At 54.1% G+C, this 27973-nt stretch overlaps 2 protein-coding genes across 14 annotated transcripts; both read left to right on the top strand.

The window, feature by feature from the left end:
* Positions 1–92: 92 nt before the first annotated feature.
* GMFG (glia maturation factor gamma) lies at positions 93–4519 on the top strand. 2 transcript variants are annotated; one of them, XM_045988513.1, is made up of 8 exons: positions 98–228; positions 461–542; positions 973–1069; positions 1190–1239; positions 2053–2102; positions 3583–3665; positions 4093–4166; positions 4315–4519. In XM_045988513.1, the coding sequence occupies exons 2-8, from the start codon at positions 540–542 to the stop codon at positions 4384–4386; spliced, it is 429 nt and encodes a 142-aa protein (XP_045844469.1). In that variant the 5' UTR covers positions 98–228; positions 461–539; the 3' UTR covers positions 4387–4519. The 2 variants fall into 2 exon arrangements, with proteins under 2 accessions (XP_045844470.1, XP_045844469.1); XM_045988514.1 differs by lacking the exon at positions 461–542 and having other exon boundaries at positions 93–228.
* LRFN1 (leucine rich repeat and fibronectin type III domain containing 1) lies at positions 145–22269 on the top strand. 12 transcript variants are annotated; one of them, XM_045988500.1, is made up of 5 exons: positions 145–228; positions 12300–12417; positions 14787–14841; positions 15226–16668; positions 19921–22269. In XM_045988500.1, exons 4-5 carry the CDS (start codon positions 15263–15265, stop codon positions 20831–20833), a joined length of 2319 nt encoding a protein of 772 aa, XP_045844456.1. In that variant the 5' UTR covers positions 145–228; positions 12300–12417; positions 14787–14841; positions 15226–15262; the 3' UTR covers positions 20834–22269. The 12 variants fall into 12 exon arrangements, with proteins under 12 accessions (XP_045844456.1, XP_045844457.1, XP_045844466.1 ...); XM_045988501.1 differs by having other exon boundaries at positions 149–228; positions 12300–12332; XM_045988510.1 differs by lacking the exon at positions 145–228 and adding an exon at positions 7140–7198 and having other exon boundaries at positions 12300–12332.
* The last annotated feature ends 5704 nt before the right edge of the window (positions 22270–27973 follow it).

Below are 27973 nucleotides of genomic sequence, written 5' to 3'. Positions count from 1 at the left end.
TTTATTTATTTATTTGACAGACAGAGATCACAAGTAAGCAGAGAGGCAGGCAGAGAGAGAGAGGAGGAAGCAGGCCCCCCGCCGAGCAGAGAGCCCGCCATGGCTGATCCCAGGAACTTGAGATCATGACCCGAGCCGAAGGCAGAGGCCCTAACCCATTGAGCCACCCAGGCGCTCCAGAGCTCTTTCTTATCTACTGTGTATTGAGCATGTCCACCATGCCAGGAGGTATGTAAGGCTGTTTTATCTTTACAGGAATCCTGAATCAGAGGGGTGAAGCTACCTAGCTAGGGTCACACAGCAAGGCAGCATTTGAACCCGGGTCTGGGTGATTGCAAAGCCTGGGAGGTCCTGGCAGATGAGGGGAAGGAAGGAAGGGGAGGAGCCCTCTGAGACAGTTGTCCCAGAATGGGCATAAACAGGATGTGGTGTTGGATGAAACCTTTCCCCTGCCCCACAGCCCGCCCCCTGCAGCCCTGGTCCCTACCTCTAGAAGACAGCGGAACTGAGAAAAGAAGAGGCCTGTGGACAGAAAAGTCATGGTTAGGGGGCTGAGGGGTGTATGGGAAGGGTTGGGGGCTGGGGTGGGGCTGGGGTTGGGAGAGTGCCTGGGTGAAGGTGAGCTTGGGGGCTAGTCAGAGGCTGGGAGGGTGACCCCATTGCAGCAAAGGGAGCCTGGCTGGGGGAAGAGAGATGCTGGCTCCGGGTTTAGCCCGGAGCAAGCAGATCCTCAAGTGTTCCCTGAGGGCACCTGCCTAGAGGGCTGGAGCCCAGCCTCTTCCCTGCTCCCCAAATGCGTGCACTGGTAAGGTGCGCCACTGACCTGTAGGAAGCACCCTTTCCCTAATTGTACCCGGGGCGTCCTACGAGCCGTCAGGCCTACCTCTTCATTAGTAGTTGGAGAAACTGAGGTTTAGGGAAGGGGACGGGGTGGGGTGGGGGGCTTAAGCTCTCCCTGGGCTTCTCTGGCAGTCGGATTCCCTGGTGGTGTGCGAGGTGGACCCTGAACTAAAGGAAAAGCTGAGAAAATTTCGCTTCAGAAAAGAGACAGACAATGCAGCCATAATCAGTGAGTGTCATCTCGTCCCCTGGAAGGTTTGCGGAGGGGGTGGGGACAAACAAGGAAGTCTGGCTAGTGTCCCCACTGGATGGAAGGGGCGACTAACCCCCATATGCCATCCCTCCTCAGTGAAGGTGGACAAGGACCGGCAGATGGTCGTGCTCGAGGAAGAATTTCAGGTGAGGGTCTGGGATGGATGGGGCCACCGAGAAGGGCAGGGTGGCACTGGGAGAAGCAGGGGGCTGGAGCTGATGCTAAGAGCCTGACTTTGGGGGCTAGAAAGGACTGGAGGTCAAATTCCAGCTCAGTTGTGACTCCACCTATATGGGTCTCTTTCCTCATCTGTGAAATGGGGATACCTGTACCTACCTCTTAGGGTCTATGATTCAGTGCTTTAATCCTTGTCATGGGCTTAGAAGTGGGCCTGGCACATAGAATATGCTCAATAAAATGATAATGGTGATGACAACGATGATGATATTTTATTGGCATGTAAATGAAAGTTTCCAGATAAATCAACAAAAAGCTAGTGGAAATCCTGCATAAAAGGATAGACCTCCCCTTTTCTTGCCTCGCTGTCTTTATCAGTCACACGGGGATGCTAATAAGGCTTACTTCATAGTGTTGTGGTAAAGATTTGAGGGGGTGGCCCATGGAGGCTGAGGCTGTTTGACGGGGCAGTGGGGGGGATCGACTAGGAGCTGGGCCCTCTCAGGTCCTCTGAAAGACAGTGTAGCAAAATGGTTACGATTTGAACCCAGATTCAAATCTGAATCCTGCGGCTCGCTCTCCACAACCTTGGACCGGCGTTTTAACCACCCTGGGCCTCAGTTTGCTCACCTGTAAAGTGGGGCCAAGAGGAGAAGCTACTGCACAGAATTGTGGGAGAAGTCAGTGAGTTGATCTATGTGTGTTTCTTAGACCAGTGCCTAGGCACATAGGTCGAGCTTACTTAATGACGGTCTTTTCTTTTTCTCCCCCCTCACCCCCAGAACATTTCTCCAGAGGAACTAAAATCAGAGTTGCCAGAGAGACAGCCCAGGTATCTTGGGAGTAGTGAGGGGAGGATCAGGCCGGGGAGGGGTGGGGGTGATGACGAAGGAACAGACTGAGGGACCCCTTGGATTCCAGTATTAATCACGGGCTCTGGTCTCGGTTCAAGGCCACGAATTCACACCCTAGGATTTTTTGTTTGTATACTAATATTTTATTGCAGAATTTTACACTGGTAGTCATGTGATATTAGAGCTTGCTCTCTCTCTCTCTCTCTCTTTTTTTTTTTCCTGTACAAACATTGTCAGGTTTTGGTCTCGTGATTGCACTTCATTAAACAAAAAATGAAATTTTCCTTTTTCAATGCCTGAGAATACTTTGGGAAGTGGGGGAGTTGTTTGACCTTTAATGATTGGGGAGAATCCTGTGTGAAGCCTCCTAAACTAGTACAAAGAAGGTCTTCGACACTCCTGTGAAGCCCTAGTCATGTTTAGATTTTACATCTCCACTGGGGTGAATTTGGGGTGCACCAGGATTTTGACCCTCTATCTCAGGCTCTCCATCCCAGCCAGGACTGGCTCCCCAGGTGTCTGACAAGTGCGGTCATGCTGAGCCCCATGCACAGAAGGGAGTCTCAAACACAGACGGGGCTTAGTGCTCTGCGGCTGCCTGCCATCTGGAAATTTTTTATAGTTTTATCTTTGAGTTTGTGTTTTATGTAAAGTCTGGTGGGACAAGTGGAGCATGTGCTGGGGGCTTGGAGCCGCCTTCCGCGCACACGTGGTTCCTCCATCAGCCCTGGTCGGTCAGGTTCTCCCCTAGTCTCTGCCCTGCTCAGGGAGCACTGCTACCCTCTGTCCCAGGCAGGGGGCCTGAGTGCGCGGATGGGGGAGGGTCAGAGTCAGAGTCAGGGTTGGCACACACCGCCTGCATGATAATTTCCAGGGTCTGTCTACAAGGGAGCCAGCGGCTGTTCTTCCCCTGTGAGTGTCCCCATGCCCAAGAGAGCCTGACTTGAAGTAGTAAATTTAAAGAGCCCGTGACCAGTCTGGAGAGAGACTGCGGAGCAAAGGGAACAGCTTTTCTCCTGCCTTTTGAACAGCAGGCCCTACATTTCCATTTTGCCCTGGGCTTGGCAAATGATGGAGCTGGCCTTCATCTCAGAAGTCTAGAGCTCTGGATGGTCCCACGTAGTGCTTGAGCCTTTACACTCCGGCACGAATTCCCTGGGCTCAAATCTTTCCTGTATCCACAGAACCCCAGTTAAGTGACTCTGGGCCTTGGTTTTCCCATCTGTAGTATGGGGATAACAAGAGCATTTATGTCAGGGGGTTATTGTGAATCAAACAAGCAAATACAATGAGTATTTTTCATCCTTTAGTGTTCACGACCTGTATCCTGCGGTTTCATTTGTTAGCCCTAGGTTCTCAGACTTAGGCAAGATTTCAAGACTGTGGACTCCGGTAATGGGCATTGGGTCTGGGCTCCAGGCGGAAGTACTGAATTTGATTTCCCTTTGGCTGGTGTAGGTTTGTGGTTTACAGCTACAAGTACGTGCATGAGGATGGCCGAGTGTCCTACCCGTTGTGCTTCATCTTCTCCAGTCCTGTGGGTGAGGCACGGCTCTCCCTGTCCCCACAAGAGGGTCCTAGATTCTGTGCTTGGGGTGTGCAAGAGCGTGTCCGTGGGTGCAGGTGTGTGTGACTGGTGACTGTGTGAGTGTGCAGCATGTGTGGCGCATGGGTGCTGGGGTGGGGTGGGGGCTCAGATTCCTTAAGAGCCCACCTGTCCTCAGTCCCAAGGTGTGCGAGCCAGTTAACCTCTCCCTTTTACTTAGAAACTCCTGCCATCTCCTGGGACTCTCAGCATACCAAGCCCCTCCCCCAACCAGCCCCCAAACCCTGAGTATGGCTTAAAGAGACCACCTTAGAACAGCTCCCAGGACCCTTGAAAAACTTCAGGGCCTGCAGGACATAACTAGGGCCTTAGTGATAAGCGGGGTCCCCCAGTTACGCTCTTTTCTGTTCTTTTGCACGCAGGCTGCAAGCCTGAACAGCAGATGATGTATGCAGGGAGTAAAAACAGACTGGTGCAGACGGCAGAGCTCACAAAGGTCTGGGCCTGGGGCTGAGGCTCCCCAGGGCTAGGGAGGCCGAGGCTAGGGAGGGTCTGGGCTCCTGTTCTGAGCGGGGGAAGGGGCCAGAGGGCTCACTACTTCACTTCCTGAGTGGGTCTTAATGCGGAGAACTCTCCCTGCCCAGGTGTTTGAAATTCGCACCACTGATGACCTCACCGAGGCCTGGCTCCAAGAGAAGTTGTCATTCTTTCGTTGACCTCTGAGCTGGGGAACTGGATTCCTGATGTCGGAGTCTCTGAAGAAACTGGGGACTGGGACCCCCTAGGACCTGAACGTCTGAGACCCTAAGGAAATTAAAATGCAGGAATTCAAGAGATCTCAGTTCTGTTTCTGTTTCTCCTTGGGAGAGCTAGCGGAGGGTCCCTGCAGTACCGGCGCTCGGCCAGCAGAGGGCAGGCAGACCAAGTAGATGCCCGCTGAGTCCCAGAACAAAAGGGGCGGGAGGGATACCTGTTTCTTGGCATGAAAGGAAGAGGCCTGTAGGTTTTTCTGGGGAGGAGTTGGCGGGCTGAGGGAGGGTGGGGGAGGGGTTTCCAGGAAGAATTGGAAAAACTCTGAAAGCAGGAGGGGGCCTTTCTAGGGGCATATGGCCTCCTGGGTTCCTGAGAGTGAAGGAGGCGGAGTGCCTGTTCCCCTCCTCCCTACTTCTCACCACAGCTCTAGGAGCTAGCAGACAGCCCCCAGGCTGGAAGAATTTAAAGATTTTATTTATTTATTTGACAGACAGAGATCACAAGTAGGCAGAGAGAGAGAGAGAGGAGGAAGCGGACTCCCCGCTTAGCTGAGAGCCCAATGTGGGGCTCTGATCCCAGGACCCTGAGATCATGTCCTGAGCCGAAGGCAGAGGCTTTAACCCACTGAGCCACCCAGGTGCCCCCAGGCTGGAAGAATTTAAAGGCAGAAAAGTTGTTGAAGGATCAGACATAATTGCTTCAGGGAGTTGCTGTGGTGGGTGGTTTGTGGGGTTAGGGAGGCCTGAGGGCCCAAGGCTAGGGAAGGTGAGAGGATCTAGGGCTCTCAGTGGACCCCTGAGGGGTATGAAGTTGAAGGTCAGGGAAAGGACCCCTTACCCGCCCCAGTTGGGAGATTCTTTTTTCTTTCATGTGGCATGTCTGGGCTTTTGAGTCTCTTGGACCCTTCGTCTTTGTCTCTGAGGGACATTTATTGAGCACCCACAGTGTACCAGGCTCTGAGAATTCTGAGATGGGCAGGTCTTCACAGAGATAAATCACTCTTTTCTCTGTGCTTCTCCTCCTGGTCTCTGGTCCTTTCTCTGTCCCCAGATGCAGGGACCTGGGAGCTCCCTCCCCCCACCACCCCTTTTCAGGTTCCCTGTAGAGAGGTGTTCGTTGCCATGGTAACAATGACACAATGACCTTGGGCCTGGGCTGCCCCTCCCCCATCCCTGTCATTCCTGGGGATGGGTCCACAAGCCCAGCTCCAAACCCTCCCCAACCCTTCCAGCCAGAACACACCCATCCTCTCACCACCCGGCTCTGCCCATCCCTTTACCCTCGCGTCCCCTGTCAGGACAAGTCCTTTGCAGAAAGAAATCGCGCGAACACGCCCTCTCCTCCCCCACGCCAGTATTTGGGGGGAGGGATTTCAGTTTCTTTCTAACACCTGTCCTGGTGCCCTCCCCAGCCCATCGCTGCCAGGAACAGCTCTACTTCTCGCTGTGATCACAGCCTCAGTCTCTTATGGCTAGAGATGGAAGAAGAAGAGGGCTGGGGATGGGAGAGGTCGTTCAGTTAAGAGGTCAAGAAGGCAAAAGGACTTGTTCAGGGTCGTGAACTTACATGATCAAATTAATGATAATAGTTAGCTCTTTGATTAAGGGCTTCCTATGTGCCAAGTACTTCTGTTCTGTTAACTCATTTAATCCTTACAAAATCCCATGAGAATGGTATCATAGTTATCCCCAATTTACAGATGGATAAACTGAGGCACAGAAGCCAAAATTGTTGCCTGAAACCCCACTGCTAAGGGGTTTGCACAGTTAGAACTTTAACTCAAGGCCATCTGGTGGTCAAGGGTCACTCCCTCTCTTCCGCAGGGAATTTAGGGATTCATCCCTTCCTCTTCCTTCCCCTCCCCTCTCTCTCTCTCCCTTCCCACGTAGTTGAACTTCTGTCAGCCTCCAGGCTCATGATTGCAAACAATCCAATCAGGAAGAGGCATGTACGAGGAGTTGCCCAATCAGGAGCAGGGAATTTGGAACACAAGGACCAATCAGAGAGGGTGACTCTGGGGATTGCCCAATACAGAGGAGGTTTGGCTAAAGGGATTGAGGGGGGACCAATCAGAGAGGCAGAGCGGAATACACTATCCAATGGAGAGTCAGCACAATGGGGCGTGGCTCCAGGTTGGGGGCCACTCCTTCAAGGGTCCTCCCAGAACGAACGAGGGACTACCTCCTCTTTCCACCTGCTTTCACCTAGGCTTCACAGATCCAGGCTCCCTAATTTTTGAATCCAGGCTCTAGGGTTTCCCTGGGGGCGCTTCTCCCTGCTAACCTTAAAGGAAAGTAGGGCTTATGTTAGAGAGGAAGAAACAGGATTTAGGGCGGAACTGAGAATGGAGGATCTAAATTAGGCAAGTGGTGCCTGGATTGAAAGAAGCTTTTGGGGTGGAGTTTAAGGTGCAGGGGGCAGTGTTGGGGCTAAGAGGGTAGGACCTGGGCCGGAGGGCAACCTGATGTCAGAAAGGGGGAGGGAGCGGTTTGCTTTGGGCAGAGCCTTAGAGGGGAGTGGGGGTGGGATTGGGGATGTGAGGGGGTGTGTGTGAGTGTGTAACTAGGCTTGGGGGCGGGGCGTAATTGTGGAAGTATGAGAATGGTTGCCGGTCTCTATTAAAATGACTGGGGCAGGAATTAAGGCTGGAGGAAACTTCCACCTGTTGCCGTCTTTTTCAGGCCAACTCACAGCCTCCAGTCGCTGGGGGTTTCCCTCTTCCCTTCTAGTGACCCCAGGCTGGGACATTATGTATTGCTGAATGTGGCTCCTGCGGTGAGTCTGGGGTGGGCCTAGCTCCTTGGCCCTCTCCTGAGAGGCTACCAAGAACACGTGTTTGCTGAGCACCCACTGGGTGTCCTTCGTGGTTCTGGACACTGGAGAGAATTGGTGCCTGTGCCTCTCCTCTCAGGAGGCTTTTATTTCAATGACTAGACAACAAGCAAGAAACAAACAAATAAGTAAACAGTAAAGAGACAAACACTAACAAGCATGATAAATGCTAGGTAGGGGATAAAATGAGATGATGGGTTAGAAATAGTGGGACCTTTTGTTGCCTCTTTAGTCTCTAGAAGACTCCCCCTGCTCACCTGTATTTGGTGACTATGTATTAGGAAATATATATTAGGATATATTTCCAACATGCAGCAAAATTGAAATAATTTTACAGCGAACCCTCATAGACCCACCACCTAGATTCTACAATTAACGTTTTATTACTTTATCACCTCCCCATCCATCAACCCATCTTCTTTTTTACGGATTTCAGAGTAAGTGACAGACAGCTGGACAATTGGCGGGGGTGGAGGGGGAAACTGGGGATGGGGAAGGAAGGACTCTCTGAAGAGATTACATTTGAATTAAGACTTGAATGAAAAGGAAGGGGAAAGAGTGCAAAGACCCCAGGGGCTGGACTGAGCTGGTGTGTTGCAGGAGTAGGAAGGCCATTGTGGGGGGCTAGGAAACGAGAGTGGCAAAGGATGAGGTCAACAGGTGGGTAGGGCCAGAGATACTTGGGCTCAAGCTCTTTGTTTCCCCATCTCCGTGGATCTCCCTTTTCCACGGCTCTCCATCCCAGGCCGGCCATGGCCTTCTTTTCCTTTCACCTCCTGCCACTTGTTACCTGTGTGACCTGAGGTGAATTACCTAACCTCTCTGTGGTTAAATTTTCCTCATCTGTAAAATAGGGGTGTGATGGGACCTCCTCATCTGGCACCTGGGAGGAGTCAATGGAGTCATGTAGGAACCATTCCTGGCACACAGTAGCACTGGATTTTTGTCCACTTTTGTGGTTGTTAGCTATTCTCTCTCTCCATCTTCCCAGCCCAGGACCTCCACACCCCATCAGGGAGCATCAGGAACCAGGGTGGGGGTGGGGGTGCCTGGCTGGAGGTGGTGATAACGGTGATGATGTTGGAATCGGGAGACTGGTGGGGAGGATCATGGGTGTCCCCAGGGGGCATCTAATGGTGGTGAGTGGGGTCAGGGTTCACTAAAGGGGAGGTTTTGCAGAGGTGCCCTTGATCTGGGGGACAGGGCAGCTACAAGTGATAATGATGTGACTAGGAAGAATTTAGGGAAGGGGTTTGACAGAGGACCTTGATACAGTGGGATCCAAAATGGGAAGGGTTTGAGCTGCCAGGGAGCTGGGGGTCTGCAGTAAGACGGATTTGGAGGGGAGGCCTTGTTGGTTTCTGAGTATCTCAGAAGAAGGTGGGGAGTGGCCTGAGATACTCAGTGGGATTTGGGGGAGGGACTGGGAGGTCAGCTATTGGGTAGGAGTTGGGCAAGAAAGGAGTCTAACCAAGGAAGGAGCAAAGAATCCTGGGATCCATGAAAGTTACAGGGACAGGTAATGAATCTGGCGCAAGTCAGGGGTTCTGGAAACCAAGGGAGTCTTTAGAGGGTAGGATGATCTGGGGTCTGATGGGAGGTAGTGAGGAAAGGTAGGGGGAAGAAGAGACATCTTGGGGTCCCCCTAGAAACTGGACATGGTCTGGAGTCCCTACTGGGGGGTCAGGGAATGGTTTGTGGTCCTAGAGGGTGGAAGGACATGGCTGGGGGGCCCCCAAGATGCAGAAGGACATGGTTTGGGTCCCCAAAGGAAGTAAGACATGATCTGGTATCTCCCTGGATGTTGAAATATGGTTTGGGTCCTCTCTGGAAGCTGGGGCATGGTCTGGGGTCTACCTGAATGTTATAGTGTGATTTAGGGTCCCTGCGGGGGGGTGCCTGGATCCCCCTTGGGTGCTGGGATATGGCCTGGGGTCCCCACTGAAGTATGGGGCAGAGTCTGAGGTCACCAAGGAGAGTAGGACATGGTTTGTGGTCCTGGGTGGCTGTAGAACATGATTTGGATCCTCAGAGGAGGTAAGGCATGGTCTGAGGTTCCCCTGGGTATTGGGACAGGATCCCAGGTCTCGGCTGCAAGATCCGAGTCCCCACGCCAGTTGGGGCGTGGTCTGGGGGGGGTCTCGGGGGAAGCCGGCAGGGCTGGAGGTGGGGCTGGGGAGGGGTCGGGGGCGGGCCGGTGGCTCCGCAGTGGAGAGGGGTCTGCGGCGCGCCCCCGGGCGGGGGTCTGGGCGGTGCGGCCGCCCCGCCCGCCCCTCCGGTCGGCGCCCCCTCCCCCCTTGCGGCGGTGGTGGCGGCGGGGCTCTGGCGGCTGGCGGCGCGGAGGGCGGAGCTCGGCGGCGGCTCGGGAGGGAGGGCGGGAGGCGGGAGGGAGGCGGCCCCGCGGCACCGCGCCCCCTCCCCCGGCCCTCCCCCCACCATGGCGCGGAGCGAGGCGGCGGCGGCGGGGCCGGGCCCGGGGCCCCCCCGGGCTGGGTGAGCACGGCCCGCAGCGGCCCGGGAGGCGGCGGGCGTGGGCGCCGGTGGGAGCGCGGGTGTGAGCGTGCGAGCGTGAGTGTGTGTCCGCGGCGCTGCGGCGGGCCCGGCGTGCGCTCGCGCGGCCCTGTGTGTGCCCGGCGCCGGCGTGTGCGGCGCCCTGCTTGTGTGGCCATCCGGGTGTGTGCGGGGTGTCGAGCCGAGGTGCTGTGTCCGGCCGCGCGCGTGTGTCCCCCTGAGCGGCTGCCCCTCCGGCTGTGTGTCTGGGGGGCTGTCGCGCGCCCATCGGAGGGGCTGTGTGCAGGTGTGTGTGCGTGGGTTGTGTGCCCAGGTGTGGGTGCCCCCCCCCCCCCAGCGAGTGTGCGCGGGGCTGGCCGCGTTGGGTGTTTGGGTCCAGGTTGGATGTCCATCCTAGGGTTTGTGTAGCCGGGTGTGCCCGTTTGAGTGTCCATTTGTGGTGTGTGTGTGTGTGTGTGTGTGTGTGTGTGTGTGTGTGTGCGGGTTGCATGTCTCTGAGGGTGTGTGTCTGTGCGTCCACCTCAGGTTCCCGGCTAGGGGCTGGGGCTCGGGCTCGCTCCTTGTGGGTCCAGGCCTCTGTGTGGGTTTGGGGGAGGGGAGTTTGCCGCTCCCTCGGTCCATGTCAACTGGGGGGTCCTCGGCGGTCCTTGGGGGAGACGGCCATGTCTTCCCCTTCCCGGTGCCTGGGAGGTGGGGGGGGGGGGATGGGCGGCCGGTAGGTGGACAGATGGAGGGATGAGAGGCCGAGGGATGGACAGATGGGCCGGAGGGGAGGGGCACAGACCCGGCCCTTCTCCACCCACCCCACCCCAATCCCCCCACCCCCCAGATCTCCGCAGATAGGGCCTGAGTTGCCGGCATACAGATGGCCAGGCCGGGGGATCTTTGGGCGGCTGGAGGGAGGATTGCCTTGCAGCGGAGCTCTAGGACTCAGCCCCCCAACCCTTTGAGACTCCACCTGCTGAACTCTGACCTCAGGCCCTGGCTGGTGCCTTGGTTGGGGGTGGGCGGGATGTGCTGGGAGGGAAGGATGTTAGGATTTCTTTGGGCTGGGATGTAGGTGGGGTGGGGGTACCTCAGGGCTGGGAGGGATGCGTGTTCATGACTGTGTGTGTGAATGTATGCCTATCTGTTGACTATGCCGCTGTGGTTCAGTATTTTATGTGCATTTTGGAAGTGTGTAAAATCCCTCCCAGGGCTGTTGTGTGAGCATGTGTCTGTCATGAGTGAACATCTCAGAATGTGTGTGCAAGGTGGATCTTTTTGTGCCGGTGGGCTTGTTTGAGTCAGTTTTTGTGTTGCCTGTGTGTGCTTGTAGTTCTGTGTATGTGTGTGAGGTGTGTATCTGCTGGTGTGTGCGTTTGTGCATCTGGCGGTGGGGATGGAGCAGTTTTGGGACCATGCACCTTGGGGATATGTGAAGTTGAGTGAGTATGTAGGAGTGTATCTGGGCATTTAAGAGCCTGCACCTGTGTGTCACCTGTATGTGCAAGTGAGTATATGTTGTATGTATGGGCCCCTGTGTGTTGGCGAGCATGCACGTGTGTGTCTGTTATAGAAGCATGGATCTGGTTGTCTGCAAGGGGGCACACGGGCTTCTCTGCTGTGTGTGTCTGTGGGTATGTATGAATGTGCAAAGGAAAGTCAGTGCTGTACATACGTGCTTGTGTGCGGGTGTGTCCACCTTGAGGGTGTGTGTCTTGCTGTGAGTCCATTTATGTGTCAGTGTTGGTCTTTGGGGATTGGGGGTGTATCCGTTCATAAGTGCAGGGCAATCTGCATGCACGTGCTTGTCTCCCTGGCACGAGGCTGACCTCACTTCTTGGCCCAGTGAGACTGGAGCCTGTGTGGTGTGACCTGTGGTATGCTGGGGTCCCTCGTGGAGGGGGGTGTCCAAAGACCCAAGTGTGTCCTCATGCCGGCCCAAGAGCCCACAGAGAGTGGGGGCACACATCTGGCTGGTGTGTTCCTGGAAATCCAGATGTGGAGACTTGGACTGTGGGTCCATGTGGGTTTTGGCGTGTCTGCACATGTTAGTATGGCAGTGGTATGATGGCGAGGATGGGGGCCTCTGGTTCTTTCCTACAAAGTTGGGGGACTGGGATGTGAACTCTGGAACATGCTGGGAGCCTGAAATCCTGGATCTACAAGAGAAGGTGCTTGGGAGGCCGGATTCCTGGATCTTGAGAAAGGAAGAAACCTAGACTCTGGAGTTTGAAGAAGGAAGAGACTGGGGTTGCAGGCGCCAGGTCTTGAGGGAAGAGGGGGCTGGGTTCTCTGGCCTGGTGAGCCCACAGAGGACAAAGGGTTAAAGTCCTGGACTCCTGGGTTTGGAGGGTGAACAGTACTGAGGCCCAGACTCCCTGGATTCCAGAAATGACTTGCTGGGTCCGTCTGAGATCATGTAGAGTCTGCAGCAGGAGGGCAGAGAGAATGATCCTCCCAGAGACTTCCTTGGCTGGGATGGTCTCTGAGGCAGGTCTTCAGAGAGGAGCCTGAAGGATGCTAATAGGGTCATTTTGTTCCTTTGCAGGTACCGGCCCAGGCCCTGACTCCCTGCAGAGAGGTGAGTGGGGTCCTCCAGGCTGGGGAGAGAGATGCGGAGTGATTGGGCCTGCTCTGAGCCAGCTGGAGGCCTGAAGCCCTGCCTGGTATGGATTTCAGGACAGGGTACAGCAGTGTCCAAGGGGTGGGGGTGAGGGTGACAACAAGGTCAGGAGCATCGTGTTTGGGTCAGGGCGCATGGTAGAGCCCGGACATGGGTGGTAGGTGGGGGTTTTAGGCCTGGAGGCATCCCCTCTCTGGATGGGTGAGTTGGTGGGGACAGGGAAGTCTCCTGGTGATATGGGAAAAGGGCACAGAGAGTTTCACAACATGAAGTGATCCCTTGTATTTGGAGAGTGGCATGGACATGGTTTACCATTTGTGTGTGTGCGTGTGTGCGTGTGGGAAGATCCGGTCATCTGACCTGCTGGTGGCTGAGAGAGAGTCCGAGAAAAATGATATGTCAATAATTATTATTAGTAATAGTAATAATATTTAGTAATAATAGTAAAAATATTTAGTAATAACTAGTAATAGTAATAATAATAATAATGATGATGATGATGATGATGATGGCTGCTAATATTTATACAGGGTTTACTCTGTCAGGAACTGTCCTAAACATGTTACACTGTATTATCTCTGAATACTTAAAATAACCCCATGAGGTAGCTGATACCATTATCCCCCATTTTGCAGATGAGCACACTGAGGCACAAAGAGAGGAAGTCACTCGATTAAAGTCACGCAGCTGGGGCCTGGGGTATGAGCCGCAGCAGCCAGGTCCCGGTTCTTCCTTGCGATGCCACACTGCCTCTCAATAAACATTAGCTATTTCCATTGCTGTTATTATTCCTTTCACTTGAGTCCCACCCCAGCTGTGGGGGGCAAAACTGTGTACTTGTGCTTCACAGACTGGGGCTCTGAGCCTTAGAGACCCACAGCCGAGCAGATGCAGAGCCGGGCCTCCGAACTCGGGAGCTCTGCCTGACAGGCCAGGGTTTTCTATCTGAGACCAATCAGTCTCCCGGGCGCAGAGCGCAAGACCAATTAATGGGGGGCGCTCAGAGACTTGGTGGGATGCCCCAACTCTGCCCCTCGTCCTCTGTACAGCCCAGGCACTGGCTCTCCGTCTCTGTCTCTTTCTGCCTCCCTCTTGGTCTCTCACTATAGTGTCTTCAGATCGCCTCCTGCCTCTTCTGGCTCACTCTCCCCTCTTCATCTTTTGATCTTAATGCCCTTCTCTGTGTCTTCTTCTCTGTTCTTCAGTCTCTCTTGGCTTCAGGCTGGCTCCTTGCCTCTGTACCTTTCTTTCAGATTCTTTCTTGTTTCCTTTCCTTTTATTTATTTACTTACTTGCTTATTTCCTCATTTATCTATGTAAGCTCCTGGCACAATGTGGGGCTCGAACTCACCACGCTAAGATCTAGAGTCATTGCTCCGCCTGCCAGGCACACCTCAAGTTCTCTTTTTGCCCCTTTCTCTCTCTCTCTCTTCTTGCCAGTCCACACCCCCCCCCCCCACTTGTCTCCCTGTCTCTTCACCTCTCTCTCTCTCTCCGACTGTCTTGGTCCCCCTCCCCACAGCCCGGAAGACCTAGGGCCACAGCAGGCCGCAGCCCCAAACTGCAGATTCCTGGGAGGTGGGCAGGCAGGGACCGGGTGCAGGGTGGGGTGAAAGCAGTTTCAGGGACGCCCCCTTCCCATCCTTTCCTCTTCACCCCCCACCCACCCCGTGTTGTGATGGGAGCTGACACGTCGTGGGCTGCAGGCACCGCAGGGAAATCCCTGCCGGGAGGTTTTGCCTGGAGCAGAGGCATAGCGTGAGTGTGTGAGAGTGTGTGTGAGTGTGGGCACGTATGGGGCCTTGTAAGTGCCCGCTGATGTGAGCATGAAAGCCTGCCTGCTGCCTGGGAGCTCACCAGGGCCCAGGATGAAACCTGGCTCAGAGAAGGACTTCCGAAGGCTGAGCCGGAAGACATGTGTTTTTCTCAGCCCCTCCTACCTTCAGATTCCCTCTGCTACTCCCAAGGGGGGGGGGGGGTTTGGGGGGAGGTTACCCTTAGCATTCACTGAATATTTACTGTACGGCAGATCCGGTGCTCAGTGGCTCCCACTGAATGAGCTCACAGAACCCTTGCAACAACCCAGGGAAGATGGTATGATCATCATCTCATTTTGCAAATCAGGAAATTATGGCCTAGGTTAGGGGAAACATTCATTTGGGGTCACCGAGCGAACAAGTGGGGGAGCCAGGACTTGAAGTCTGAGTCTGTGTGATTTCAGAGTGCTTACTTTTAATGACAGTGCACACTTCTACGCCTGGTACATAGCGGGCACTCCGTGGTCATGGTGATAATAATCACCAACATGAGTTGAACAGATTTCGTGGGCCAGGCGTGGTTCTAAGTACATAATGCTCATTAACCCATTTAATCCTCACAGAGGTAAGGCCTGTTCTTATCTCCATTTTACAGATGAAGAAACCGAGATTCAGAGAGGTTCAGACACTTGCCCGAGGTCACACAGCTAGTAAGTGTCAGAGCTGGAATTTGAACCCAGGGGCTGTGGCTTTGAAATTCATGACCCCTAGTCAGCCATGAGTTTTCCGAATATTAAGTGGGTACTGGAAGGCCCAGGCTTAGGCAGGTGTCACCCCTCTGGTTGGGAAATCATGAGAAGTCTGGGCCTTCTGGAGGAGAGTCAGAGTTGGGATTGGGACACTCAGGGGTGGGGTAGTGAAATTTAACAACCAGTGTGGAAATATTGTCTGTTAAGGATGAAACGCATGGCCGCTGTTGAGCAGTCCTGCCACTGTTCTGCCGCAGGTGTCGGGAAGGGAGGGACACGGTGGGCGGCCGGGCTGGTGGTCAAGCCCTGCGCCTGCGTAACAACCCCCGTCTCCTTCCCTCGCAGGTCTCACGCCCCACTGCTCCCGCCTTCCCCCTGCACCATGGCTCCGGGCCCCTTCGCCTCGGCGCTCCTCTCGCCACCGCCTGCTGCCCTGCCCTTTCTGCTGCTGCTCTGGGCTGGGGCATCCCGTGGTCAGCCCTGCCCCGGCCGCTGCATCTGCCAGAACGTGGCGCCCACGCTGACCATGCTGTGCGCCAAGACCGGCCTGCTCTTCGTGCCGCCGGCCATCGACCGGCGCGTGGTGGAGCTGCGGCTCACGGACAACTTCATCGCGGCCGTCCGCCGCAGGGACTTCGCCAACATGACCAGTCTGGTGCACCTCACCCTGTCCCGCAACACCATCGGCCAGGTGGCCGCCGGCGCCTTCGCCGACCTCCGCGCGCTCCGCGCCCTGCACCTGGACAGCAACCGCCTGGCCGAAGTGCGCGGCGACCAGCTCCGCGGCCTGGGCAACCTCCGCCACCTGATCCTTGGCAACAACCAGATCCGCCGGGTGGAGTCTGCCGCATTCGATGCCTTCCTCTCCACCGTGGAGGACCTGGATCTGTCCTACAACAACCTAGAGGCCCTGCCGTGGGAGGCTGTGGGCCAGATGGTGAACCTGAACACCCTTACGCTGGACCACAATCTCATCGACCACATCGCTGAAGGGACCTTCGTGCAGCTGCACAAACTGGTTCGCCTGGACATGACCTCCAACCGCCTCCATAAACTGCCCCCCGATGGCCTCTTCCTGCGTTCACAGGGCGCGGGGCCGAAGCCGCCCACGCCGCTCACGGTCAGCTTTGGCGGCAACCCGCTGCACTGCAACTGCGAGCTGCTCTGGCTGCGGCGGCTGACCCGGGAAGACGACCTGGAGACATGTGCCACCCCCGAGCACCTCACCGACCGCTACTTCTGGTCCATCCCAGAGGAGGAGTTCCTGTGCGAACCGCCGCTCATCACACGGCAGGCGGGGGGCCGGGCCCTGGTGGTGGAGGGCCAGGCGGTCAGCCTGCGGTGCCGCGCCGTAGGGGACCCCGAGCCCGTGGTGCACTGGGTCGCGCCCGACGGGCGGCTGCTGGGGAACTCAAGCCGGACCCGGGTGCGGGGGGACGGGACCCTGGATGTAACCATCACCACCTTACGGGACAGCGGCACCTTCACCTGCATCGCCTCCAACGCCGCCGGGGAAGCCACGGCACCCGTGGAGGTGTGCGTGGTGCCCCTGCCTCTGATGGCGCCCCCGCCAGCCGCCCCGCCGCCCCTCACCGAGCCTGGCTCCTCCGACATCGCAACACCCGGCCGCCCTGGTGCCAATGAGTCCGCTGCTGAGCGCCGGCTCGTGGCGGCGGAGCTGACCTCAAACTCGGTGCTCATCCGCTGGCCGGCCCAGAGGCCCGTGCCCGGAATCCGCATGTACCAGGTCCAGTACAACAGCTCCGTGGATGACTCCCTTGTCTACAGGTGGGTGCTGCAGTCCCAGGACACCCAGCCCACTAACTCCCGGGGCCCTCCCTCTCATCTGCGCACCCCCTTGGCCTTGCTCAGCCGCGGTTCTCTAGATGGCTGTGCAGAGTTGTCTTGGGTTCTCATTTGCCCTGTCCCCTCCTCTCTCTACTTCTGTCTCATGATCTCTTTCTGCTTTTCAGGCATTTAGTAAATCTTCGTTAAGACCCCACATGAGCCAGACATAAATATGCCCAGCACAATCCCTACTCTCTGGGGTTCCTGGTCTGTATCACTGCTGCCAAAGGTGTCTGGTCATTCACCTTGTCAGTTAAACATTTCGGAACATGAAATATATTCGCACACTTACATATGTATAGTTACATTTATGTTTACAGATTACATACCAGTGTTACTGTATCAACCCACTGGCTGCATTACAGAACAGAAAAGGAAAAGTATGAGAAAAATATATAAATGATCCTTTGATCTTCCCCACTTTGTTGCAAAGTGGTGATGATACCCCCTCCCATTTTATAAACACCCATAAGTTATTTCCACCATCCACTAGGCTAGAAGCCCTTGTTCTGGTGTAGACAAATCTGTTCAGTATAGACAGACATTAAAAGGCTATTTTCTCCCATCATCTCTGTGATTCTCTTGCTTTTGCCACTGTCTGCCTGTACCCTCACTCCCTCCTGCTCTTCTAAGGCACTGAGCCCTTGCTCTGCGCTAGGCCCTGCGCCACCTCATTCGATCTTTCCAGCTCTGCTGTGAAGCAGTGATGATCCCCCCTCCCATTTTATAGATAGGGAAACTGAGACTCAGTGGGAGGAAATCACTTGCTCAAGGTCACAGAGGAAAGTGGCAGAGCCAGGATTCCAGGCCTTACCCTTCTAACTGCTAATCTTGCCCTTTTGACATTGAACACACATTTAGTGAGCACCTGCTGTTTGCCACGCAGGGATTAAGGGAGAAGGAGAATACATTTCTGTAAATGACTCTTGGTTTCTGTGACTCTCCACCTCTCTGTTTCCCCTTTCATTATTTAACCCTTGGCCACTGTGTGGTGGGGTGGTGGGGATCCTCAGACAGTGCATGCACGCAGATGTTGGTGGCCCTCTGTCCCCAGCAGGGCAGCAAACCCCCGGTCTCTTCCTTTCCCCTTAAGGCCACAGTTCCAGTCCCCTGTCCCCCATTGCAGATGCCTGCGCTCTGGTGCTGTAGGGGTTAACCTCCTCACTGCTGCCATGGGCGGAGGTGACGACCAACCAGAAACCTGATCTGCTGCCTGCTCAGGTCTTGCAGCCAATTAGAGACACACCAGCTGAAGCTTTCTTAAGGAGCCAGCCTCTGTCCTTGAAAAGTGGGGAGCCCCTAGCAACTGGCTACTTTGGGAAAAGGAGCAAGAGGAATCCAAGCCTCTTGAGAAGGGGAAAGGAGAGGATGAGGAAGACATACAGCTAGGGGTCCGAGGTTGGATGGGTTGGGGACAGTGTGTGAAATGGCAAGAAGGGGGGTCCACCGGAAATGTGGGTAGGCCTTTTGGGGGGGGGGCTTATTTGAAATCTTCTGATTGAAGGGTGGTCCTTGGTGGTAACAGAGCTAAGGTGGGCTTCAGGACCAGAGCTGGCCTGGTTGGAGGGAATGTGAAGTTTCCCAAAGAGGCCCATGGAGATGGGGGCGTGGCCTCTCTCAGGAGACAGGGCTCCTGCAGCAGGGCTCAGGAGGCAGGGCTCCTGGTCCCAGGCAGAGGAGGCCCCAGTCCTTATCTCTGGGGACCCACTAAGAGTTTTGGAGGTGAGGAAGGCTTGTGAGATTGAGTCCCAGGCATGCAAATTCATGTGGACGTGGCAGTCCTGGCTTAGCCAACAGCCCGGATGTGGCCAACAGTCCAGAAGGGACGTGCCCAATAGAAGAGGGTCAAGGCCTAGTGGGAATGGTCTTACAGATGGGGAAGAGTGCAGTTGGCAGTAAAGTGTGAGCCACAGCAAGGGTTACTGGCCAACACAGGGTGGGATGTGAACTAATCATGATGAAATTATTGGGTGCCAGGCATTAGGTGTGTTAACTCATTCACACATCACACTATCTTTATGATGATAGGTGCTCGGGGGTGGCACATGTCTCCAGGTCGTCTTCCCAGGTCATTCTGGGGAAGCAAGGCACAGAGGATTTAAGAAACTTGCCTAAGTTCACAGAGCTAGCAAGTGGCAGAGAGACTCAAACACGGGCTCCAAGACTTTGTCAGCATAATGGTTCCTTTACAATGATCCTCATTGGAGGGCAGGGGCCGATAGCAAGAAAGGGGAATGTTGCTTGGTTACATTTGACCCAATTATGGATGCAATTTATCTGGGCAGGGGGCATGATTTCATGACCTCTGGTGGTATGGGGCAGAGTGTGCACACAGAGTGACTGATCGCAGGACATGCAGAGTGGACATGGCCCTAAGCACAGTAGGGAAACCATCCCTAGGAGGCCTTGGGAATGTGGCTTGGAAGCCACTGGTCATCAAAAGGGGAGTGGCTTATAGATGGCCCCTTAGTGGGTGGGAATAGGTACTTGAAGGGTTTGGTAGTTGTCCCGGAAGACAGATACAGCTTGATGTATCTACCCAGAGGTGGGACATGCAGGTGAGGGCCGTGGCCTCTATCAGTTTCCCCAGAAAGGATGGGAATACGTAGAAAAGAGAAACTGGAAGAGCATCCATTGTCCCAATTGAAGTAAGACAGAGTGGGTGAGCTGACCTGAGCGTCCGCTTGAGTGAGGATGGGACATACAGGAAACTGAGACATGGCCTGTTGTATGGGGGGTCCTTAAAGGGTGGAAATATGTAGACCTTAAATGGCGGTTGTCCCAATGAAAGTGAGACACTGCCAGGAGGTGTGTTCCTTGAGGGCAGGCCTTAAAAGCTGTAGCACCCCCTCCCTTGCGGGGGGGGGGGGGGTATGTGTGTGTCAGGATATGCAGATGAGGGAACAGGAATGGCAAATATTACCTAATAGGTGACAAGACACCCAAGGAGTGGGTCTGAGGGCAGGGCACGCAGAGGAGGGCCGTGGCCCACAGCAGGGGTCCTGACAGGATGGGAATTTGTCGCTTGAATGGCTGCTACTGTCCCACAGATGGTGAAATACCAGTAGGGACACATGGTTTGGTCCCCATGGTGAAATATCAGTAGGGACACATGGTCCCCACTGGTCACCACGGGTGGGGCATGAAAACGAAGTGATGCTAACCCAGTGCTGATGCCCTCCTGTCCTGCAGGATGATCCCATCCACCAGCCAGACCTTCCTGGTGAATGATCTGGCAGCGGGCCGCGCCTACGACCTGTGCGTGCTGGCTGTCTACGACGATGGGGCCACGGCACTGCCCGCCACGCGAGTGGTGGGCTGTGTGCAGTTTACCACCGCGGGGGATCCCGCGCCCTGCCGCCCACTGAGGGCCCACTTCTTGGGTGGTACCATGATCATCGCCATCGGGGGCGTCATCGTCGCATCGGTCCTCGTCTTTATCGTTCTGCTCATGATCCGCTATAAGGTCTACGGCGACGGAGACGGCCGCCGCGTCAAGGGGACCTCTAGGTCGCCGCCGAGAGTCAGCCACGTTTGCTCGCAGACCAACGGCGCAGGCGCAGGCGCATCGCAGGCCCCGCCCCCGCCGGCGCAAGACCGTTACGAGGCGCTGCGCGAGGTGGCGTCCCCAGCTGCTGCTGCCGTGGCGGTCGAGGCCAAGGCCACCGCGGCCGAGACGGCTTCCGCGGAGCCAGAGACCGTGCTTGGACGCTCCCTGGGCGGCTCGGCCACCTCGCTGTGCTTGCTGCCGTCTGAGGAAACCTCAGGGGAGGAGTCTCGGGCCGCGGCGGGCCCTCGGAGGAGCCGTTCCGGGGCCCTGGGGCCGCCAGCTTCAGCGCCTCCCACTCTAGCTCTGGTTCCTGGGGGAGCCCCGGCTCGGCCGAGGCCGCAGCAGCGCTATTCGTTCGACGGGGACTACGGGGCGCTCTTCCAGAGCCACAGTTACCCGCGCCGCGCCCGGCGGACAAAGCGCCACCGGTCCACACCGCACCTGGACGGGGCCGGAGGGGGCGCGGCCGGGGAGGACGGAGACCTGGGGCTGGGCTCCGCCAGGGCACGCCTGGCCTTTACCAGCACCGAGTGGATGCTGGAGAGTACCGTGTGAGCGACGGGCGGGCGCCGGGGCGCCTGGGTGCCGCGGACAAACGCCCAGCCGCCCGGACGCTGGGGCCGGACTCCGGGAGAAAGCGCGGCGCCTAGTTGTCGGACTAGAGGCGGAGACTCGCCCTTCTCGTCCCCGGGGGGGCGGGGCTCCCTCGTCTGCCGCTCTTGGTCACACCCCCGGGCCCAGGGGTTTAGAGGGCGGGCAGCCGGGCCCCCCTTCTCCACGGACTCCTCGCCCCCCTCCTGCCCCTCCCCCCGCGCGCTCGCGGACCTCGCTGGAGCCGGTGCCTTACACAGCGAAGCGCGGGGAGGGGCAGGGCCCCCCCGACACTGCAGCACTGAGACACGAGCCCCCTCCCCCCGCCCGGGACCCAGAGCAGGGGCGAGGGGCCCATTTCTTGTATCTGGCTGGACTAGATCCTATTCTGTCCCGCGGCGGCCTCCAAAGCCCCCACCACCACCTCACTCACCTCCCTGGTCCCGTCGGGTCTGGCTTGGGGTCCCCCTTTCTCTGTTCCCTTCGTCTCTGTCCTGCCCCCTGTCGTCTTTGTCTTACGTGTCTGTCTCGTGTCTGTCCTTCCCTATTTGTGTCCCCTTTCTCTGTCCCGTCATCTCTTCTCCCTCCGCCCTCCCATTTCTTGTCCAGTCGTTTCCCTATCTCTCCTGATTACCTCTTCCCCCTACACATTCTCCCGGGCAGGTCCCACTGGAAGGACCAGACTCTCCCCTATTCCTTCCTCTTTTCCCAAATAAATCCCCACATGAACAAAGTCCAAAACCAAATTCCCCTCCCTGCCGGAGCCGGGACCCTCCGCCGCAGCAGAATTAAACTTTTTTCTGTGTCTGAGGCCGCTTGCTGATGTGTGTGTGTGTCTGTGTGTCTGTGTGTGTGTGTGTGTGTGTGTGTGTGTGTGTGTGACCTGGATTACAGCATGAGGACTCAAGTGAGACTGAAGGAGGGATGGCTAGTTGGGACCAAGGAGACTCCAGGATAGTTTCCTGTTCCCTGAGAGACTTAGAGGTGGGGAATAATAAAAATAATACTAGCTAACATTTAGTGAGTGCCTACTATGTGCCAAGCCCTCATTTAACCCTCTAAATCCTAGATATCAGTGCTGTTATCCCGTTTTGCAGATGAGGAAATTGAGGCCCAGGAAAGTTAAGACTCTTGCCCAAGGTCACCGAACCCGCACAGAAAGTAGCAAAATTGGGATTTAAAAAGGCAGGCAGCCTTACTTCTGATTCTGTATTCCTAACCACAGAATTGTGCTGAATAGCTGTTGGACGTCCATTCCACATTGTGCTCAGCACAGCTCCTCTGAGGTGGGTCAGCTAACTGAAGTAGGTATGTTTGGTCCCATTTAACAGGAATCTGAATCAAGGAGAAATGAAAGTCACTTGCCCAAGGCCCCCAAATGAAATAGGGGAGCTGGCAGGTTCCCCTCTGTCTGTCCTTCACTGCTGCACTGTATTGCCTCTGGTGTCTGTCTGGAAGCTAAGGAATGGCCCCAAAGACCTTAGCTGAGCATAGATACCCAAAGTCAGCCTTGGGGAGGGGATGAGGGAAAATGCTCATTGGCCGGGGTCTGGAATCTGAGGGATCCTAGGTGCAGGAATCTGCTGGGAACACAAAGGATGGTGTGGGGAGAGGAGTTTCCCAGGTGAGGCTGAGGGCTGTGGCTGGGGAAGGAACGTAGGTTAATGGTCGGGTGGGATGCCCCAGCCCTTGGGGAGGGGGAGGCCTGCAGTGGAAACTGCTTCCCTATCCTGGAGAAGGAGGAGGAAGGCTTCTTGCCAGCCAGGGGCCCCCTGAGGCCTGGGGAGGAGGAGAGGAAGACAGAAATAGAAACAGAGCAGGAGGGAGGGGGATGGATCTGGGCAGACAGGGTGGGAGGCAGCAAGGACAGAAGCACCAGCGACTCACAGGCCATGAGGCTCCCTCACCCAGTGGCCCAGCCACACATCCATCTCCATCATCACGACTCCTGGATACTGAGGGCTTCCCACATGCCAGGCACTGTGCTCACGAACCCTCCCTGATGCAAGTAGAGAGTATGCAGCCCAGAGCCCAGCAAAATGGAGTTACTCAGTAAACATGATTGCATTTATACACTGCAGCAGATCTGTGTAGCGTGTGCAATCACTTTTCTAGAGCAGGAATCTGAAGTTGAGAGGTTAAGGAGTTTGCCCAAGATCATACAGCCACAAAATGGCAGAGCTACGATTGGAAATTTCATTGCCTCCAAATCCTGCACACCTAACCATCTGACTATATTGTCTCTGATTCGCCCAGTAAAGCTTTATTGAACATGTACTGTGTACTGGGCCCTGTGCAGGGGATACAACAGTGAAAAAAATAAACAAGAAACCCCTGCCCCATGGAGCTTATATTCTAGGCATGGGGATGAGAGTAAAGGAGGGATGAGAGTAAACAAGCACATAAATGATGTGTCTGGGGGTAAATAAATGCCATGGAAAGAATGAGAATGGGAAGGGACAGGGACCGACCAGGAGGCCTACTTTAGGTTGGGGGCTCAAGGTGTATGATGCTGGAACTGAAGAAATCCCTTGTAGGAAGAGCCAGGATAAAAGCATTCCAGGCAAAGTGAATAGCACATGCAAAGGCCCTGAGGAAAGAGTGTTCTTAGTGTTTGGAGGTAGTATGTCTGGACTGGAACGAGTGAGAGAGTGGGAGGGGAGGAGGTAGAGAGGCAAGCAGGGAACAGATTCTGCAGAACCTTGTGGGCTAGGGTCAAGAGTCCAGATTTTATTCTCCAAGCTATGAGAAGCCAGTGGAGGGTTTTCTGTAGAGGTGATATATGATGTCTGATTTCCATGGAGACCCCAGCTGTGGGGTGGGATGTATGTATCTTCAAAACAGAACCAGAAACTGCCATCTCAGGTTATGGCATCCATCTGACATGTTTGGGTGGTCCCCAACATGGTCCCCAGTTCAGCTCTTTGAATAACACTCCACCCTCCTTCCTTCACCTGTAACCCCTTCATTTGGTAGAGAGTTATCTGTCAATGCCAAAGCCATGCTTGTTTTTCAAAATTGAGAGATCTAAACCCAAGAAACAGGTACACTAGGTGAGAGAAGGCATAGTATCATTCAAGAGAAATGTCTGAATAGCTCTTCTGTGCCTGGCCCTGGGCTGGGCACTGAATACCCAGGAGTGACCAAGACAGACTCGGTCCCTGCCCTCCCAGAGCTGAGGGCAATCACAGCCCTATTGCTGTAGGAAGAACAGGAGCCTGGGAGCCCAACAGAGCCGTCTGACCCTGCCCCAAGATTCAGGAACATGCATTAGTCAGTCTTTAGGTAGCAAGTGACAGGAATGCAGCTTCCCTGGATTAGACCTAAAAAGTAGGTGTTGTTATCTCATAAATCTGGGAAGCAGACTGTCAAGGGTAAAGCTACAAGGAACTTGGCCTTAGAGCCTGAAACTCGGACTCAATTCACCCAGACAATTTATTCACTCATTTCTCTTCTCTGTTTCTCTCAACTCAGATTCATCCTCTTCAAGAACATGTGGGGAAAATGGCCATTTATTTACAGACACAGATTTGATGCTTCTAGCACCATAGCCCCAAAGGTAAAATGACAAAATCTCCTCCAATCCTAAACGAGGAAAAAAAAAAAAAGAAACAGGGCAGGGCTCTGATTGGCCTGACTGGAGTCACATGACATTCTTGCTCTGACTGTAGTATTCAATGTAATGCTTTGATTGGCCAGGTAGGGGTCAAGTGTCTGGGTTGTGTGTTGGGGGAGGGGAGGTTACTAAAATAATATGAGATTGAACCAAATGAAATCGCCAGTTTTGTAGGTTAGAAATGGCAGAACATTGGCAATTTCATATGATTGACCCTAGATAGTCACCAGAAAAGTAGGATGGGAAAGTTTTTAGGCATATGAAAGCAGTAAGAACCCTGGTACACCATGCAGAAGGTGTATGGTTTTGAGGGAGACGGTGGTATTAGCTAAGACATAAGGGCTGAATGGGAACAGACCAGGTGAAGACTTCGCAGTGGCAGGAGAGCGATAGGACATGTCCCAGGCACAGGGAACAGCAGATACAGAGGCCGTCATGCCGGGGGACAAGGGAGGGCTTGCCACCGTGCTCTGGAGATGGAGTGCTCTGACTAAGCTAACCTGAGTCACGTGCTCAACTAAATGAAGAAGTAGGAAAATGGGAGTTAGTCCCCAAAGGAAAGTTGAAGAGCTTTACCAGGAGAAATGAATGCTGAACAGGCCAAACCAAAATATATGCTGTTCAAAATTTTGTGTTAGGCCTTGGCATCTCCAAGAAGGGATTTGCAACTGTAATTCTGGCATGCCTATTGAAAAGGGTCATGTGCCAGAATTCAGATATGTCCTTTATGATTCAAATGTTTATTAGCAAATATATATATATATTTGATAACATAAGCTCTACGCCCAACATGGGGCTTGAACTCAAGACCCTGAGATCAAGAGTCGCATGCCTGCTGTACCAGCTGAGCCAGCCAAGCACCCCATATTATCAATTAATTGACTACCTTCTCTAGGCTTTATGCTGGGTGTACAGAGATGGATTTGTGAGAATACATCTGGCTGCAATTAACATGACTGAAGACATTTGTTTAATCTCATTTTTTTAAAGATTTTTTATTTATTTATTTGACAGATAGAGATCACAAGTAGGCAGAGAGGCAAGCAGAGAGAGAGAGGAGGAAGCAGGCTCCCCACTGAGCAGAGAGCCTGATGTGGGGCTCAATCCCAGGACTCTGGGATCATGACCAGAGCAAAAGGCAGAGGCTTTAACCCACTGAGTCACCCAAGCGCCCCTTATCTCATTTTTTAAAAAAGATTTTGTTTATTTATTTGACAGAGAGCACAAATAGGCAGAGAGGCAGGCAGAGACAGAGAGAGGAGGAAGCAGGCTCCCCGCCGAGCAGAGAGCCTGATGAGGGGCTCAATCCCAGGACCCTGGGATCATGACCTGAGCCTTAACCCACTGAGCTACCCAGGTGCCCTGTTTATCTCATTTAACAAGAAGTCTGGAGTTAGGAGGTTTGGGGTTTTGGTGCAATGCCTCACTGATATCACCAAGGACCCAATTTCCTAGTATTTAGTTCTACCTTCCTTAGAAGAATAGCTTCATACTCTTGGCTCATTGCCTCCTGGTCACAAAATGGGCACCACAGCTCCAGAACTCACATCCTCATACTAGTGAAGTATGCAGGAAAGAAGGGAACACACGGAAGAGTTTTCTTTGCATCAAGAAAAAAAATTCTAAAATAAGAGTAAGAGCAATAAATACATATGTGGGGCTTAACCTGTGCCAAGAACTGTTTAAAATTCCTTACATATGTTAATGAATTTAAGAAGCCCTTCAGTTGGATGGCCATCCCAAGCTGCAAGGGAATCCCGAAAGCAAGTGTCAGGCAAAGGGAAAGAAATTCGTGCCATGGGCTGAGCAACTTATATCTTCCTTGCCGCTGATTGCTTTAGGCTTAAGCATGTGACTAAATTCTGGCCAATGAGACAAGCATGCACATCCAATAGGGAGTTTCTCTGGAAGGTTTTCTTTGATTTTATTTATTTTTAAAAAGTACTTTATCTATTGGGGCGCCTGGGTGTCTCAGTTGGTTAAGCATCTGCCTCACGCTCAGGTCATGATCTCGGGGTCCTGGGATTGAGCCCCCACGTTGCGGGGGCTGCTCAGCAGGGAGTCTGCAGTTCCCTCTCCCCTTTTCCCTCCCCCCACCCATGAGCTCTCTTAAATAAATAAATTAAACCTTTTATTTATTTATTTGAGGTGCCCCAGTTTTCCTCGCTTTTAAGAACTGTGGAAGAAGGGTGCCTTGGTGGCTCAGTCAGTTAAATGTCCAACTCTTTTTTTTTTTTAAAAGATTTTATTTATTCGACAGAGAGAGAGATCACAAGTAGGCAGAGAGGCAGGCATAGAGAGAGGGGGAAGCAGGCTCCCTGCTGAGCAGAAAGCCCAATGTGGGGCTTGATCCCAGGACCCTGAGATCATGACCTGAACCAAAGGCTGATGCTTAACAACTGAGCCATCCAGGTGCCCCAAGTGTCTGACTCTTGATTTCAGCTCATGTTGTGATCTTGGGGGTTGTCGGAGTGAACTCCACATCAGGTTCCCCACTCAGCCAGGAGTCTGCTTCTCTCCTCTCTCTGCCCCTCCCCCCATGATCTCTCCCCCCCACCAAAATAAATAAATAAACCTTAAAAAAAAAAAAAAAAACTATGGAAAGTGAGTCAGGGCCCCAGACATTGTGCAGCAGAGGCAAGCTATCCACACTGAGCCTTGTCCAAATTTGCGACCCACAGAATCTGTGAGTAGGATCAAATGGTTGTCATTTTACTCCATTAAGTTTGAGGTGGTTGGTTGTGACAGCCAGAGCTGTGGCTGCCACCTTGAGACCAGGAGGTAGCCAGAGTGAGAATCAGCCAACAGAAATGGAAAGAATTTGGTTCTCAAAGACATTACTGAATAATGAATTAACCCATCCTAGACCAGCCCTTTGAGCTGACTTTTTGTTATGTGTGATAATAAACTCACTTTTGCTTTCCCCACTTGAGTTGGGTTTCTGACACTCATTACAGGATAAACCATCTTGATTGGACCTCTCTGTGTCCTAGGTACCCATGGAACTGAGAGATATCCAGTTCACAGATGGGGACAGACAGAGAGACATATAAATGTGTGTGTTACATGTTCACAGAACGGCATACATGTGGGCGCAAACTTGCTGTTAGGCACGTGCACTCAGACCCAGGTTCAGGCAGATACTCACTTAAATCCATACATGCACACGGTCACAGAAATCAGGCACACACAAATATACACAGCCAGTTACACGTTTTACCTCCACCTCCCAGACACCCACACTCAGTCGCAGACTCACAATCATACACGTACCCAAGGACTCACTTATCACAGAAGGTTCCAATTCCTTCCTGTTTACTTGTGCATATTGTATAAAAGTAGAAAAACAAGCATTTCTTTTGGGTCTAGGTCAGCACTCCAGTTTCATAAATAAGGGGGGGGAGAGGAAATAACTTAAGGCAGGGCTGGGACTTAGTGTATCAATTAAGGTCTGGGGTCCCCCATGGGCTGGGGGTGGGTCCCGGTCC

The sequence above is a fragment of the Meles meles genome, chromosome 19 (assembly GCF_922984935.1).
Source record: "Meles meles chromosome 19, mMelMel3.1 paternal haplotype, whole genome shotgun sequence".
Taxonomy (NCBI): Eukaryota; Metazoa; Chordata; class Mammalia; order Carnivora; family Mustelidae; genus Meles; species Meles meles.
The sequence above is the reverse complement of the archived record's forward strand: the minus strand, read 5'-3'. Positions and strand labels throughout refer to the sequence as shown.